General features: G+C 29.8%; 2 protein-coding genes across 2 annotated transcripts; both read left to right on the top strand.

Moving 5' to 3' along the window:
* Positions 1–8137: 8137 nt before the first annotated feature.
* Positions 8138–8990, top strand: BDBG_17323 (uncharacterized protein; the record flags this gene model as incomplete). Its single annotated transcript, XM_031725074.1, has 3 exons — positions 8138–8484; positions 8636–8672; positions 8907–8990. Coding segments are annotated over 3 exons (467 nt in total), but the record flags the coding sequence as incomplete, so codon positions are not given.
* Positions 8991–14972: 5982 nt separating this feature from the next.
* Positions 14973–15816, top strand: BDBG_17322 (uncharacterized protein; the record flags this gene model as incomplete). Its single annotated transcript, XM_031725073.1, has 2 exons — positions 14973–15328; positions 15744–15816. Coding segments are annotated over 2 exons (428 nt in total), but the record flags the coding sequence as incomplete, so codon positions are not given.
* Positions 15817–16320: the final 504 nt, after the last annotated feature.

Below are 16320 nucleotides of genomic sequence, written 5' to 3'. Positions count from 1 at the left end.
ACATCTATATTTAGTTTTATCATGTAACAGATGCAAATGTCTTTTGAATTATCAAATTCTGTGAGAAGTTGAGGTTTTGATAAGAGAATACACTGAAGATTATAATATCTTATAACTGAAGATTTAATCATTGTATAATAATATAGATCACTGTCTATCATAACTTTCATATTATACATGTTATCTATTACAAGTAGATACAAGAATTGCATTCATTGTCATTTTCTCTTTAAATTATCATATCTGATCTCTTCAAGCTTCTGTTTGTAATTTGAACAGAAGTTAATCTTTTTCCTGTTTCATTGAGACATTCTTATAGTTATCTTCTGAATCTTCTTTCAATGCAATGTGATTGATGTGAACAGACACTGATTCATTCTTTAAGTAAGAAGATACTGATCTTTCTCTCAAGTGAGGAGATACATAGATTAATTAGTAGTTGAAAGTAATGTGTTCCGATCAGTTATAATTAATGCACACTTCTTATTAATATCAATTAGCAACTTTTTCAGAGATGATTCTAGAGACTTAAAAGCCTGTTCAGATAATAAAGACTCTTGCTTATATATAGACATTCAAGTCTACTCAGTTCATAGCATCTGTATTATTGTTGTTATTTCTCAGTGTAGGTGAATAAGTGACTGAATTATTTCTCAGTATGAGTGTGTGAGTGTAACATCTTCTGTCACTGTTGTGTATACTCTTGAGCTTGATAAGACAGTTATTCAATATCTGAAGCTGTGTGCAGAAGTCTTCATAAGTTGAATCTTCATTTACACTTATAAGAGTCTGTAAGAGTTTGAAAGTTAATGTCTTCTTAAGCATACTAATTTTCATTCAATTCTCTCAAGATTGATCACCTGCTTCTAAGATCTTGACATCAAAGTCAGAGATGAATGTTGTAAGAGAAGTGTTTCTCTGTTAGATACTCTGTAATCAATCTAATATCTTCTGTTGTATAGCAGTGTCTTGAAACAGAATATCAAGATATTTGATGATATTATCAGATGTTCATAATGCTGATTCACATGCTTTCATTCATTAATGAAACTTCTGTTTCACACGATTCTTCAATCATTTATTAATATATCAACCTTGATTGATTAGTGAATCAATGACATCTTCATTTATACTCAGTTTTGTAAGCATTTTCATTCTTCATGACGAGTAGAGAGTGAGATCAGAAGTATTGAAATATGCAGAAGTATCTAAGCATTCTTTCAGCACTTTTGTATTCAATTCTGTAGATGTTGAAATTGCATGAGTTCCTTATTAAGTTAATTATTGAATTTCCTTATATTGAAGTTGTTGAATTGCATGCATATCAGCTATCTATTACTGTTGTAATTTTAACATTGCTCAGAGTCACTGTGATATCACTTCTATACTTGTGTTTAAGAGTTCTTTCATATTATCATTAGACATGATTATATTGTTTGTTGAATGTGAGATATCTGTGAAATCAGAAGAAGTGTAATTGTATGAATATCTCATGCATAGACTGGCCGCCGGGATTATGAATTTCATATTTAGTCTCATTTGATCTGATCTCATACATTTCTTGATGTGAATCCCGCTGGGACTAGCTATTGAAAAAACATGCAAAGTGACTATATATCAGATCTTAAATTGAAATCATGACTTGAAAAAAATAAGAAAGTGATTTCATTTGATCTCATTTAGTCTCATTCTTGGCATAAAGTTACTATTTTTAGACATTTTAAGGTTTTCTTTAGACTATTTTTAATTTTTTAAAAAGTAACACTTTTTGATAACACTCAAGTGAGATTTAAAGTCATTTAAAGCAATAAAAATAATTTAAATTGAGAAGTGAAAATCATAGTCTTATTTGAAAAATGTGATAAGAGTAGACAGTAAGTTTCACTGAGATAGTATGAAACTACTATCTAATGTTAAAACTGTGTAATGAAATCAGTTGAATTGATAATACAACTATCAAAAAATCTGGTTCTGATCTCAGACACGGTTACACAGTCAGTCTACTCATACATCTATAGTATCAGACCTCTCAGGTCTTTTACTAATATTCTCTTTATAAGATCTTGTTACAGAGTCAGAGTGACTGATGAGTAAGCTTCTATCTAAGAACTCAGTGTTCACTTAACTGTTTAACTGTTTCTCTATTTCTTATATATTGTTACATGTTCAGATATCTCAGTGAGTAATCATTTCTAATGAGAAGATAATGAACATTTTTCAAGTGTAAGAGGCCTACGCTGAATAGATCGGTATAATATATAGGTCTTATATAACAAAATGAAAAATGTTAGAGAAGGAAAGAAAGAGAAAGTGTGAGAATCAGTGATTGAAGTGAATATTTATATGCATACACGGTGGAGCTTCGGGGTGGAAGAATAGAAATTTCATGGGTTTTTCAGCTGAGGATCAGCGACTGAGGATCGGAGCTTTCAGCGGAATCTGTGAAGTGTAATGAAATAGTCTATATGATTGATCAGACGCAGCCCGCCACACAGTAGAAATTTATCAAGTGTAGTGAAATAATCTATATAATCCGACATAGCTTCTTATATTAGTTCTCTCTTTTCAGAAGTGAGATTTGAGTAATAGAGTTATAGATGTGTAGTTCTCATCAGTTAAAAGCTGCTGTTTTAAATAATACAGAGCTTGAAATTCAGATTAGATAATTATAACTAACTTATTTTATAAGATATTATCAGCTATAGCTGTGAAGTCTTTCATTAAGAATATTTTTAATTTCTTATTCAAGTTTATTATCTTCATCTATAATCTCTGATAGCTGTCAGTCAGAAGTCAGTTGAGAAGAGAATAAGTCAGTGATAGTATAGTAAAATAAACTTGTATAAAAAATATTATAAATTTTCAGTAAAGTGTTAAAATAGTAATGATAACTATCTAAAACTTCTATTTCTTTATATTTAGTATAATAATAGTTCAGTGTATAAGATAAGTATGTAATATGTATATTTTTAAGATTTAATTATATCAGATTATCTATCTTATAATACTCAGTAGAATCTTATTAAATATTAACTTAATTCTTTTAATCTTATTTAGTACTTATTATAAAGACTTCTACTTAGTCACAGATATCTCAGAGCTTAATTACTATATTATCACCAATCTGAATTAAACTGTGTTAGTAATTACTACATCTACTCTAGTCACGTGTCATCTCAACATATTTAGTGTAACTCGCGTAGTTAGATTACAACATAATAATATTATTCTTTAAGAGATTATAAAACTCTTTACAAGCTAATGAATAACTGTAATAATGTGTAAAATTAACATCTTCATACATCATTACAAGTAGACTGACCGTGTGACTGTGTCTGAGACCAGGACCAGATTTTTTGATAGTCTCATTACCAATTCAACTGATTCGATTACACAGTTTTAACATTAGATAGTAGTCTCATACTGTTTCAGTGAGACTTACTGTCTACTCTTATCACATTTTTCAAATAAGATCATGATTTTCACTTCTCAATTTAAATTATTTTTATTGCTTTAAATGACTTTAAATCTCATTTGAGTGTTATCAAAAAGCATTACTTTTTAAAAAATTAAAAATAGTCTAAAAAAACCTTAAAATGTCTAAAAATAGTAACTTTATGTCAAGAATGGGACTAAATGGAACCAAATGAAATCATTTTCTTATTTTTTTCAAGTCATGATTCCATTTTAAGATCTGATATATAGTCACTTTGCATGTTTTTTTGATGACTAGTCTCAGTGAGATTCACGCCAAGAAATGTATGAGACCAGATCAAATGGAATCAAATATGAAATTCATAGTCTCAGCGGCCAGTCTAATTACAAGTGTGTCTAGATGATTTATTAAGTGATTGAACTCATGATTAATTTAAGATCTGAGAGAACACCTGACTTAATAAAAGAATATATATCTTCAAGACAGAGAAATGAGAAAACATCAGAATAGCAGATATAGAATCACATATTATTATCACTATCTACGACAAACTGAAAAGTGACTATCTCAGAGACTTATGAGATGAATAATATAATTATAAAAGAGCAGTCTGATAAGTTCAATAATAAATACAAAGACTTAGTTAAAGATATCAGTGAGATATCAGACAATGTAAACAACTTAAGTAATTAAAATAATAATAACTCTGGGAGTAAGAAGACTTATATAAGACTAGACATTACAAGATTTCAGTATGAGATTGAGTAGATAAAGATTAGTAGAGATGAGATCTTTGCAGATGATAAGATAAGAGTAGATCTGACAGAATATCTTCAGTAGAAAGAAAAGATATCTGTTATAATAAAAGTTCTTAAAGAATTCAGAAGCTAATAAGATCTATTAAAAGATTAATAATTCTCACTGAATTCATTAACTACTTAATGTGAAGAGAGGAAATTCTTTTGACTACAGAGTAGTCTGAAACTAATAATATTCTTGAAGATAATAATCTTAAAAAGAATATCGCTATAAATATATAATATTTCTGAAAAGAATACCATCTTTAATTATATAATTACATGTAATCTGCAATTACTCTGCAGATCAAGACTCATTTTACTATACTTAAGAAGTGCAAATTATTAGCTTATACTCTATAAATGTAAGAATAAGCACTTGCAGGCAATTATTCAGGTGTTTGCAGCTTGGTATGATATGTACTGTTAACTACTAAAAGTATTCACAGTAGAAAGATAAAATGTAGAGATTAAATGTATAATAGCATTCAAGCTGAGTTGTAAATAGTATTTATAAACTTCAGTTTATATAGTTGTGTATAGTCAAGAGCTCTTATAAGTATAGATGAAGATCAGACTTATAAAGGCTTCTGCATATAACTCTGAACACTGAATAACTATCTCACTAAGCTTAAAAGTATACAGAATAGCAGCAGAAGATGTTACATCTCAGTCACTTATATATCTATGTCAAAGAATAATAATAATACAGATGCTATGAATTGAGTAGACTTGAATATCTATATATAAACAAGAGTCTCTGCCGCCTGAACAGGCTTCTGAGTCCCTGAGATTGCTCTCAAAGAAGTCATCAATCAATATTAACAAGAGATATATATCAATTATAACTAATCAGAATATATCACTTTCAACTGCTAATCAGTCTATCTATCTTCTCATTTAAAAGAAAGATCAATGCTGGCAGTTCATATCAATCACATTACATTAGAGAAAGATTCAGAAGATCGCTATAAGAATATCTTAATAAAACAGGGAAAAGATTAGCTTCTGCTCAAACTCACAAGCAGAAGCTTGAAGAGATTAGATAACAATAATTTAAAGAGAAAATAGCACTGAATACTTGAAACAGAAGTTAAATATTCTCTAATAATAATTAAATTCATGAAAATGATATTCACAGAACTATGAATCTTACACAGATCTCTGTTAATACATCTAAAATGCTTTAAAAGAGCTTCTGATAAAGTCACTGATAGCAGAATTATATAATAATCTACTTCATCAGTCTAACTAATATTAAAAAAGCTCTAGAAAGATTATTCTGTGTTATAATAATAGATTTTTATACAAAACTCTCTTAATAATATTACAAATACTTAGATGTCTTCTGACAAGATAACATTACAAATCTATCTCTCTTACAAGGCTTAGAAGTGAATCACAGTATCAAGTTAGAAAAGAAGAATGATAAGAATCTTAAATCACTGCAAGACTCTCTTTATAATATGTTCTGAGATGAACTTCTTCTTCTTCAGAAGACACTCAATAATCTGTTAAATAAGAAATTCATATATATTAGTAACTCTTCTACTGCAGCTTCTATTTTCTTTGCAAAGAAATTAGATAAAGAACTCTGATTCTATGTGAACTATGAAGAACTGAATAGATTAATAAAGAAAGATTATTATTTCTTATCTCTCATCAATGAAATTCTAGTACATATCAAGAAAGCTCAATAATTTACAAAGCTAGATATCATCACTGTGTTTCATAAGATTCATATCATCAAAGAAGATGAATAACTTACAGTATTTTAAACATAATATAATCTCTTTGAATGAGTAGTCACACTCTTTAAACTAACTAACATTCTCAGTATATTTCAGAAGTATATCAACTGAGCACTCTGACATTTTCTTAATAAGTTTATATCTGCTTATCTTAATAATATTCTTATCTTCACTGATGAGTCTAGAAAAGAATATCAAGAACATGTATAAAAAGTATTATAATAATTATAAGAAGCAGAACTACTGATAGATATAGATAAGTATGATTTTAAAGTTAAAAGTATAAAACATCTAGATTTTATCATAGAAGCTGATATGAGAATCTGAATGAATTCTGAGAAGATCTCTGCTATTCTTGAATAAGAGATCTCATGCACTGTGAAAGATATATAAAGCTTCATTGAATTTACTAACTTCTATTAGTGAGTTATATAGAATTTCTTAGATATTACTAGATCACTCACAGAACTTATGAAGAAGAACTCAGTATTTCAATAATTAGTAAATACTGAAGTTATATTCATACAGATAAAGAAGATGTTTACTAATATCTCTCTACTGATAATATTTAATTCTGATTATAAGATAGTTATTGTAGCTGATTTCTTCAGCTATATCACAGAGAAAGCTATATTATAATATGATAATGAAAATATCTTATAATTATACATCTTTATATCTAAGAAACTGAATTCTGCTGAATGCAATTACAAGATCTATGATAAGAAACTTCTTATGATTATATAGTATCTAGAAGAATGAGACTCTGAGCTCTGAAGTATCTTCAAATTTTACATAATCACAGATTATAAGAATCTCAAGTATTTTATAATCACTTATAAGCTTACTGAATAACAGATGCAATGATCTGAGCTATTAAGCTGTTTTTATTTCATAATACACTACTGCTCTAGCAGTGAGAACTCAATAACAGATGCTCTTTTATAATAAGAGTAAGATATACCTTCTGATATAATAGATATCTACTGAATAAACTGAGAGTATCAGCTCTTAAATCTGAAAATGCTAGTTAATCATGATAAAATATCTCATCACACTATATATACATCTTCAATTAGAATACTCTCTCTCTGAACTGTTACTGATAACTCAACTTCTTTCAAATCTATGCTGAATAGACTGGCCGCTGAAATCATGAATTTCACATTTGATCTCATTTGATCTAGTCTCATACATTTCTTGGTGTGAATCCCGCTAGGACTAGTCATTAAAAAAACATGTAAAGTGACTATATATGAGATCTTAAAATGAAATCATGACTTGAAAAAAATGAGAAAGTGGTTTCATTTGATCTCATTTAGTCTCATTCTTGGCATAAAGTTACTATTTTTAGACATTTTAAGGTTTTTTTTAGACTATTTTTAATTTTTTAAAAAGTAATGCTTTTTGATAACACTGTGATTCAAACGTTGCTTGAGCCAGCGTATGATTACAGGCGTACACCGGCTTCTTATATATCATACACTAAATTAATTAGTGGCTGCTATGACCTCTTTACATTTGTAAGCAAGTTCAGAAGCGGCTGTGTTATTATCTGATAATTGTACATTCTTCTGAATTATATTCTCTCTCATCAGATTCAGTCACACTCATGTGATCATGACATCTGTTCTAGCTTCATGCGGATTAGTGTGTTACTAGTATTTACAATTATGTAATCTATCTCTGATTCAGCTAGCATTTTATATACACTCTTATAAAGAAACTTTCACTATATTATATCACTCATTCACTAACTTTTTTCATTCTTCAACTATCTTCTTCATCATCATCATCATTAAATGTTATTATCTCATTCAAGATTTCTATCTCTTCTTCTATTCAACTCTTTTCTATCTGTTTATCTATCATATTGTATATGTTTCTGACAATGACTCTCTATTCTCATAACAAGTGTCATCATAGTGCTCATATCAGGCAGTTTGTTAGCAGTAAGTGTAACACATTGTGAAACATGATCAGAACTTGCTTATCTTCTAATAATTGTTAGAATATATTATCATGAGTGACACATCTTCTTCACCTTCTCATATGCTCTTGATTATTTTTCTTCTCAGCAGATTTCTGATCATGTTTTCTGACATGATTTTGCATGAATGCAGATGCTGATATGTTTGTTTTTATTCACATAGAATTTTCATATGTTGACAGATTCATTTTCACTGATGATAGTGAACTTAATATTGAATCATTGATTAAGAACTTGAAGAACATGACAATAAAGAAATTGTTTATATTATGTGTGACTAAGTCTCTCATGTCTCTCTCTACTCTCTCTGTTTCTTTCTCTGCTGCTTTCTCTCAATCTTCTACATCTGCCTCTGTGTCTGCTTCTTTCACTCTCACTATCTCTGCTTCTGTGTCTGATTCTCTCACTTCTGCTATCTCTGCTTCTTCTGATTCTGCTGTCTCTGCTTTCATTATCAGCTCTCCTTGTTTCAAGAAGATGTTGCATAGACTTAATAAATCATGTTTCTCAGTATATACACTCTCACTCTTCTTACTGATCTCTAGAACAATTTATTGTATGAAGACTGTATATAACATAACTATCTAAAGCTCAGTCACAGACATTAATTATTACATTCATTTTAAATATTTATGATAAAGTAATTATTCATTCATATCAGAGAATCATTCTCTCTCTCAACAGTATCAAGATTATAAGTCTTTTTCTTTTTCATCTTTTCTTTCTGATGCTGATTTTTCTGTTTTTAGAGAAAATTATTATGAGTTTTATTATGTATGAAGTCATGATATTCACAGATATTAAGAAACTTTTTATAACTGTAAAGTTCAATATCACAGAGATATTCACTCTGACAAATTTCTTCAGAATGATAGATCTATATCAGTCTATTCTCTGATATCTATCAACTGACTTCATGATGCAGATAAAAGATATTCATATTTTCAGAAACAGAAATACAGATGTTGTACTCTTTTACACTCACAGATGTGAGACTTATACATCTTATCTAAGATGTTATTATAAGAATAAGCTGTTTATATACTGTATTCTACTTCCTGCATTTTCTTATGTCTCTCTCTCTCTTTCTAAGAAGTCTCATGTGTATTGTAATTGCATGTATAATTCTAAGATCAGTAGATGTTTATTCAGTAATTGTTACTTCTGTCTTTACAGTTTTATACACTAATAATAGTTCTTAGTTACTTCAGTGTCAGAGATCATTTTAATCAAAGATGATAATACTGCTGAGACTATTCTCTCTCACTTTTAAGCTTCTTCTATCACTTTCTCTTTCTCTTCTGCAGGGAAGATTGTGACACACTGAATTATAAGTATTTAGTCTCAGATGACTTCTGCTGTCATTCATTCAGTTCTATATCTTCTTCTTCTTTCATTTCTTTCATCTTCACTCTCTCTGTTCTGACTTCTGATTCCGCAGGTCTCATGCTCTTCTTCAATTTTTCTATACATATATATACATATTTCTATATTAGCATTCCAGTCAATCTTGTGATAAATAACATTAATATCATACACAGAGCAGTAGAGAAATTGAAGATATACACAGTATTATTATGAGAGTGACTTACAGCTCTCAAATCTCTTACAGATCTTGAGTTTTGAGATTTTCTTTATTTTTAGCATTTTTCAGATGATATGATATTGAAAATAGATTAAACATGTAGTGTATGAAAATGAATGAAATATATATAATAATATTTGTCTTTTACAGCTGACTTTTACAGTTGATAATCAATTCATTATTTCTTTTCTTTCTTACACTTTTTTTTTATTTACTAGCTACTACTCTTATATAATCTCTATATAATATAGTATTCAGTGACTAGATTCAGCAGCTTTCATCTTTTATAATTCTATCTTATACATTATACTGTTTCTCTTCACTCACTTAGATTACTACAGTAAATAGCTTATCAAAACTAATCTCATCTGATCTCTGAGTGTTCTCAGAGATTGAGATAGCTTAATCTCACATATTTATAAATGTTTCAGATGCTTCATCCTCTGTTATCTCTGTAATTGAACTGATATAAACAGTTAAATTTAACTCTGAATTTCTTTTTCTTCTGTGATCTGATCTATATATAAGTCTGCTGCTTTGAGACTGCTCTTTATCACATTACACTCACTGTCTGCAGCATATTATCATATAATCAGCTACAGTCTTATTACTTATTGAAGTGTGATATTCATCTGATTTCTTCATTTCTTCTCATTCTTTTCTTATAATCATGAAAAGATCAGAATAAGTGAGATTATCTAATTCATAAGCATCTATAATTTCTCTTACTTCATAAGACTTTTTAATTATAAGCTTCTTCTTTTTCAACACTGATAATAGTGCTGTAGATAATTATAATTCACTCAAGTCTTGTATCTTTACTTTTATAAAATATAAATTATTTATTAAGTTGTATAAGAGCTGTCTCTCTGATTCTTTCAATGCATATGTTCTCAGAGAATGTGATTTGAGTATTTTATATAACTCAAATTATCTAAATTAAAACTTCTCAGAACTCTTATTATATATAAAAACTCACATTCTTATCTTGAGACTTGATTTCTTAACTAGTGAGTCTTGTATTCTTTTCAATTGAATTGTTTAGTTCAGAAGTAACTTATTAGCTTTTGCACATGCATGACTGATCTCTTTTAATCTTGATTTCATATTTACAACTGTTGTATCTGCAACTGCTACTGCTGCATCTGTAACTGCTGTTTTCTTTCTTATCTTTTTCAAAGCATTCTTCAGAATACACAGATACAATTCATACAATAGATAAAATAATGAACACTTAAAGACTGCATGCTGCTGAATTTATGTGACTAATAGTGCCTGACTGAGATATTTATCTCATAATCTTGTAGACTTGCTCACTAGATATTTCATCAGCATATTGTCTAAGATTTCATTTAAGTGTTTCATCTTCTTATTCATTTATAAATGATATGATGTTGTTCTATGATGTCTTGTCTGTAACTGACTCATGAAATGCCTCACTGCTTCTTCTACAAGATTCACACTGTTATCAGTTAGAATCTCACACAGTATTCTATAGTTGATATAGATCTCATTATATAGAAACTTCATCATCATCTTCTCTATTATCTCTGAAACTGCTTTCATGACTGATCAGTCAGTAGTGTAATCAATAGCAGTGATTATTTATCAATTTTTATTTAGTATTTACAGTAATATGTCTATGAGATTCATCTCTCATCATTCAAATAATTGTATCATACACTTCATCTGATATTACACTTTCTTGTATTCTAATCCTTTCTTAGATTCTTTCACAATCTAGTAATTCAGGCACTCATGAGCATATATCTGAATATTCTCAGCTATACTTGATCAGTATACTCTTGATTCAAGTATATTCATGAGTTCAGAGCTTTCTAAGTGACTGAATTCCTTATACATGTGAGTTATCAAGTCATATCTAAATAAATGTTCTAGATAGAGAGCTTTCACATATTCTAGGTCACAGTAAAGCACAACATTATTTTTCAATTTTCTCAGCTTAAAGTTTAGAAGCATCTCTTCTACTACTTTCATAAGACACTTATTATCTAATATCTTGTCATTCTTCAAGTGAGAGATCATTGTATTCATCTATTCTGATTTCTTACACTCTCTTAATATATTTAATATAAACTTCTCTTGTACCTGATTCACAGAACTCTCATTCATGAAATTGAGTCTATAACTGATTGCATCAGATATCACAGTGTCTGATTTCTTTCAGTATTTGATATGAAGATTGTACACTTGAAACTCTGAGATTCAACATACTAAGTGTTTGAAAGGTTTTATTATTGATTGTAGATAGACAAGGCTTTTATAATTCATAATCACTATTGTCATATGCCTGTTGTTGATATATCTATCTCATAACACCAGTATGTGCTTAATTGCTAGCAATTTCTTTTCATTCACTGAGTAATTGAGCTCAGTGTCTGATAGTTTTCTATCATCATATGTTATCAGATGCAGCTTGCTGTTCTTACTCATCTGTAGAAGAGCATCTCTGATAGCTCATTCAGATATATTTATCTTGATATAGAAAGATTTATTACAATCTGATTAAATAAGCACTGATGATGTTATTACACATTCTCTCAGTGTGAGAAAAGCCTCTTCACACACAGCATTTCAGATGATTAAATGAAACTTCTTCTTTCACAGATTTGCATCTATTTCTCTTAAGAGATCTGAGAGTGATGCAGATATTCATGCAAAATCCTTGATAAATCTGCAGTAATATAAGACTAATCTAAGAAACTATTGTATATAATGTACATTTCTCAGCTGCAGTCAATTCACTATGACATTCAATTTCTCTAAGATAGAGTATATACAGTCATCACTCACTATATATTCTATAAACTTTAACTCTTCTATTTCAAACATACACTTTGTTAATTTGATATAGAGCATATACTCTGTCAGAGTTATAAGCACTTTATTAAGATACTTCAGATATTCATTATATGAGTTTGAAAAGACTAGAATGTCATTGAGATATACAAGATATGAGATTTTATTCTGTTTATGAAGAATTGTATTCATCATTATTTAAAAGATAACAGATGCATTTATTAGACTGAATAGTATTATCAGAAATTTGAACTTCTCTCATTATATATTAAACATGATTCACAGAACTGACAGTTTGTCTCTACAGATCTATCAGTATTCTGAGAGAAGATTGATCTTTAATAGATATCAAGTGTTTTCAACTGTATTTAACTGTTGTTGAATCTGTGACAGTGAATATTCATTCTTGATTATAAGCTTGTTAAGTGCTTAATAATTAATATACATTTATTACTCTTCATCTGTCTTTTTCATGAATAGAACTGAAAAGTCTCACACACTTGATAAGAATTGTATGAGATCACATTCTAGAAGGTCTGTGATCTGACACTTCTGTTCTTCAAGATGTATTTGTGACAGAGAGTATGCATTCTGATTGACTGATTTTGTATCTCTTATGTCAATCTCATATATGAATCCTCATTCTGATGATAATTTCAGTGAAAGATCTGTTTAAAAGATCTTTTCATACTTCTTCAGAAGCTTCTTCATACACTTGTTCTTCTGTATATTCTTTATCTTAGTTTTCTTCACTTTCAGATTCTGTATGATATATAGAATGCTTTCAGATAAGATCTTGCAAATCATTCTCTTTACTTATTAGTGTGTAAGCAGATTTAATTCTTCTATATCAGAGACATGAAATGTTCTTCTTATATTAGTTGATAGAATTATATGAACTGTTTTCTTTCTATCAGTCAACTGCATATAACATGTATATCATTGAATCTGCAGATTGAATCTTTGAAATTAATTAAGTTTAAGAATAAGATTATATTTCACATTCTGCAGCTCTCACACTCAAATATAGCAAGATTATTCTTCAAAGTACAAGAAAACTCTTACTCTTACAGATAATATTAAATATCAGTTATCAGATAATCTTATACATCAGAAATTCTTCACTCAGCAGATCTCTTTCAGTCTTCAGATTATATAATTGTCAATATATTATATAGAAGCTTCTGTATTCACTAACACTTTTACAGTTATCTCTCAATTCTTATTCAAGTATCTCTTATATATTAACATTTCAGGTCTTAAAATATTGAGATAAACATTCACTTTGTTCTGACTCATATCTCAGTCAGAAGCCTGCTTTCTCTTGATATTCACAGAATTCAGAGAGTCTTCTAACACAGACATCTCTTTTACTTTGAAGACTTTTCATAGAATATCAGTAAGTATCTTCAAGCTCACTGATTCTGCTAGTTTTTTAACTCTCTTGCTTCTCTTAACTGTGCATGCTATATATAATCTTTTATATCATGATTTTAGTATCTGCAGTTGAAGTAAGCTCAATACTTATAATATCAAGATTTTCACTTAGAGAATTTCTTTTTCAGGGAATTCAGTGCTTTAGTGATGACATTCAGATCTAGATTCATTGTATCTGAGTGTGTAACTTGTATTATAGAAGTCTGATTATCTGTTCTTCACTGAAATATACTTAATTGTAGTATTTTCTATTATAATTGACTCACTTATTCTTATATAATGAGAATGTTATACACTTCTTTCACTATACTTAGTTACAAGATTAAGTATTTTCATTTCACTCTCAATTCAGATATAAGATCATGAATGAAGATCTGTAAATAGAAAGATATTAAAAGCTCTTCTGTGTTTCAAAGGTTGCTTAAGCCAGTGTATAATTACAGGTGTACGCCGGCTTCTTATATATTGTAATATTGTATGCTAAATTAATTAGTGGCTGCTATGACTCTCTTTACACTCATAAGCTAGTTCAGAAGTGGCTGTGTTATTATCTGATGATCGTACATTCTTCTGAACCACATTCTCCCTCACCAGATTCAGTCACACTCACATGACCATGTTATATACCCTAGCTTCATGCGGATTAGCTCATCACTAGCATTTCATAATTATGTGACCTATCTCTGATTCAGCTAGCATTCTGCATACACTCTCACAAAGAAACTTTCACTATATTACATCACTTATTCACTAACTTTTCTCATTCTTCAATCATCTTCTTCATCATCATCATCATTGAATGCTATCATCATTTCATTCAAGATTACTGCCTCTTCTTCTATTCAACATCTTCTATTCATTTATCTATCACATTGTACACATTTCTGGCGATGGCCTCTCATTCCCACAATAAACATTATTGTAGTGCTCATACCAGGCAGTTCATTAGCAGTAAGTGTAATATGTTGTGAAACATACATGATCAGGACTTGTTTATCTTCTAACAATTGTCAGAATATATTATCATGAATGACACATCTTCTTTATCTTTTTATACACTCTCAATCATTTTTCTTCTCAGCAGGTTTCTGATTGTGTTTTCTGACATGATTTTGTGTGAATGCAGATGCTGATATGTTTGTTTTTATTCATATAGAATCTTCATTTATTGACAGATCTGCATTCACTGATGATAGTGAACTCAATGTTGAATCATTGATTGAGAACTTGAAGAATGTAATAATGAAGAAATTGTCTGTGTTATATGTGACTGAGTCTTCTGTATCTCTTCTTGCCTCTTCTGTCACTTCTTTCTCTGCTGCTTCTCTCTCTGTTCCTTTCTCTGCTACTTCTCAATCTTCTACACTTGTCTCTGTGTCTGGTTCTCCTGCTCTCACTACTTCTGTTCCCGCGACCCTCACTCCTGCTACTTCTGCTCTCATCACTGCCTTCATTACTAGCTCTTCTCATTTCAAGGAGATGTTGTATAGGCTCAGTGAATTACATTTCTCAGTGTGTACACTCTCACTCTTCTTGCTGATCTCTAGAAGAATTTATTGTATGAAGACAGTGTATAACATGACTATCTGAAGCTCAGTCACAGACACTGATTATTATATTCATTTTAAATATTCATGATGAGACAATTGTTTATTCATTTCAGAGAATCATCTCTCTCTTCAACAGTATCAAGATTATAAGTTTTTTTATTTTTTATCTTTTCTTTCTGATGCTGATTTTTCTGTTCTTAGAGAAAATTATTATGAGTTTTGCTGTGTATAAAGTCATGATATTCACAGATATCAAGAAGCTTTTCATAACTGTAAAGTTCAATATTGCAGAGACATCTGCTCTAATGAATTCCTTCAGAATAATAGATCTGTATCAGCCTATTCTCTAGTATCTGTCATCTGACTTTGTAGTGCAGGTGAAAGATATCCATGTTTTCAGAAACAGGAACACAGATGTCATACTCTTTTACACTCACAGGTATGAGGCTTGTATGCCTTGTCTGAAATGTCATCATGGAAATGAGCTGTTCACACACTGTATTCTGCTTTCTGCATTTCTCTGTATCCCTCTCTCTCTTTCTGAGAAGCCTTGTGTGTGTTGTAATTATATATACAATTCTAAGATCAGCAGGTGTTCATTTGATAATTGTTATCTCTGCTTTTGTAATTTCATATACTAATAATAGTTCTTAGTTGCTCTGACATCAGAGATCATTTCAATTGAAGATGATAACACTGCTGAGACTACTCTCTCCTGCTCTTAAGCTTCTTCTGTCACTTTCTCTCTCTTCTCTGTGGAGAAGGTTGTGTGCACACTGAATCATAAGCATTCAGCTTCAGATAGCTCTCATTGTTCATTCAGTTCTGCATCTCTCTCTTTTATTTCTTCTGTCTTCACTCTCTCTGCTCTGACTTCTGGTTCTGCAGGTCTCACACTCTCTTTCAATTTTTCTACATGTACATGTATACATTTCTATATTGGCATTCCAGTCA

The sequence above is a fragment of the Blastomyces gilchristii genome (assembly GCF_000003855.2).
Source record: "Blastomyces gilchristii SLH14081 genomic scaffold supercont1.12, whole genome shotgun sequence".
Taxonomy (NCBI): Eukaryota; Fungi; Ascomycota; class Eurotiomycetes; order Onygenales; family Ajellomycetaceae; genus Blastomyces; species Blastomyces gilchristii.
The sequence above is the reverse complement of the archived record's forward strand: the minus strand, read 5'-3'. Positions and strand labels throughout refer to the sequence as shown.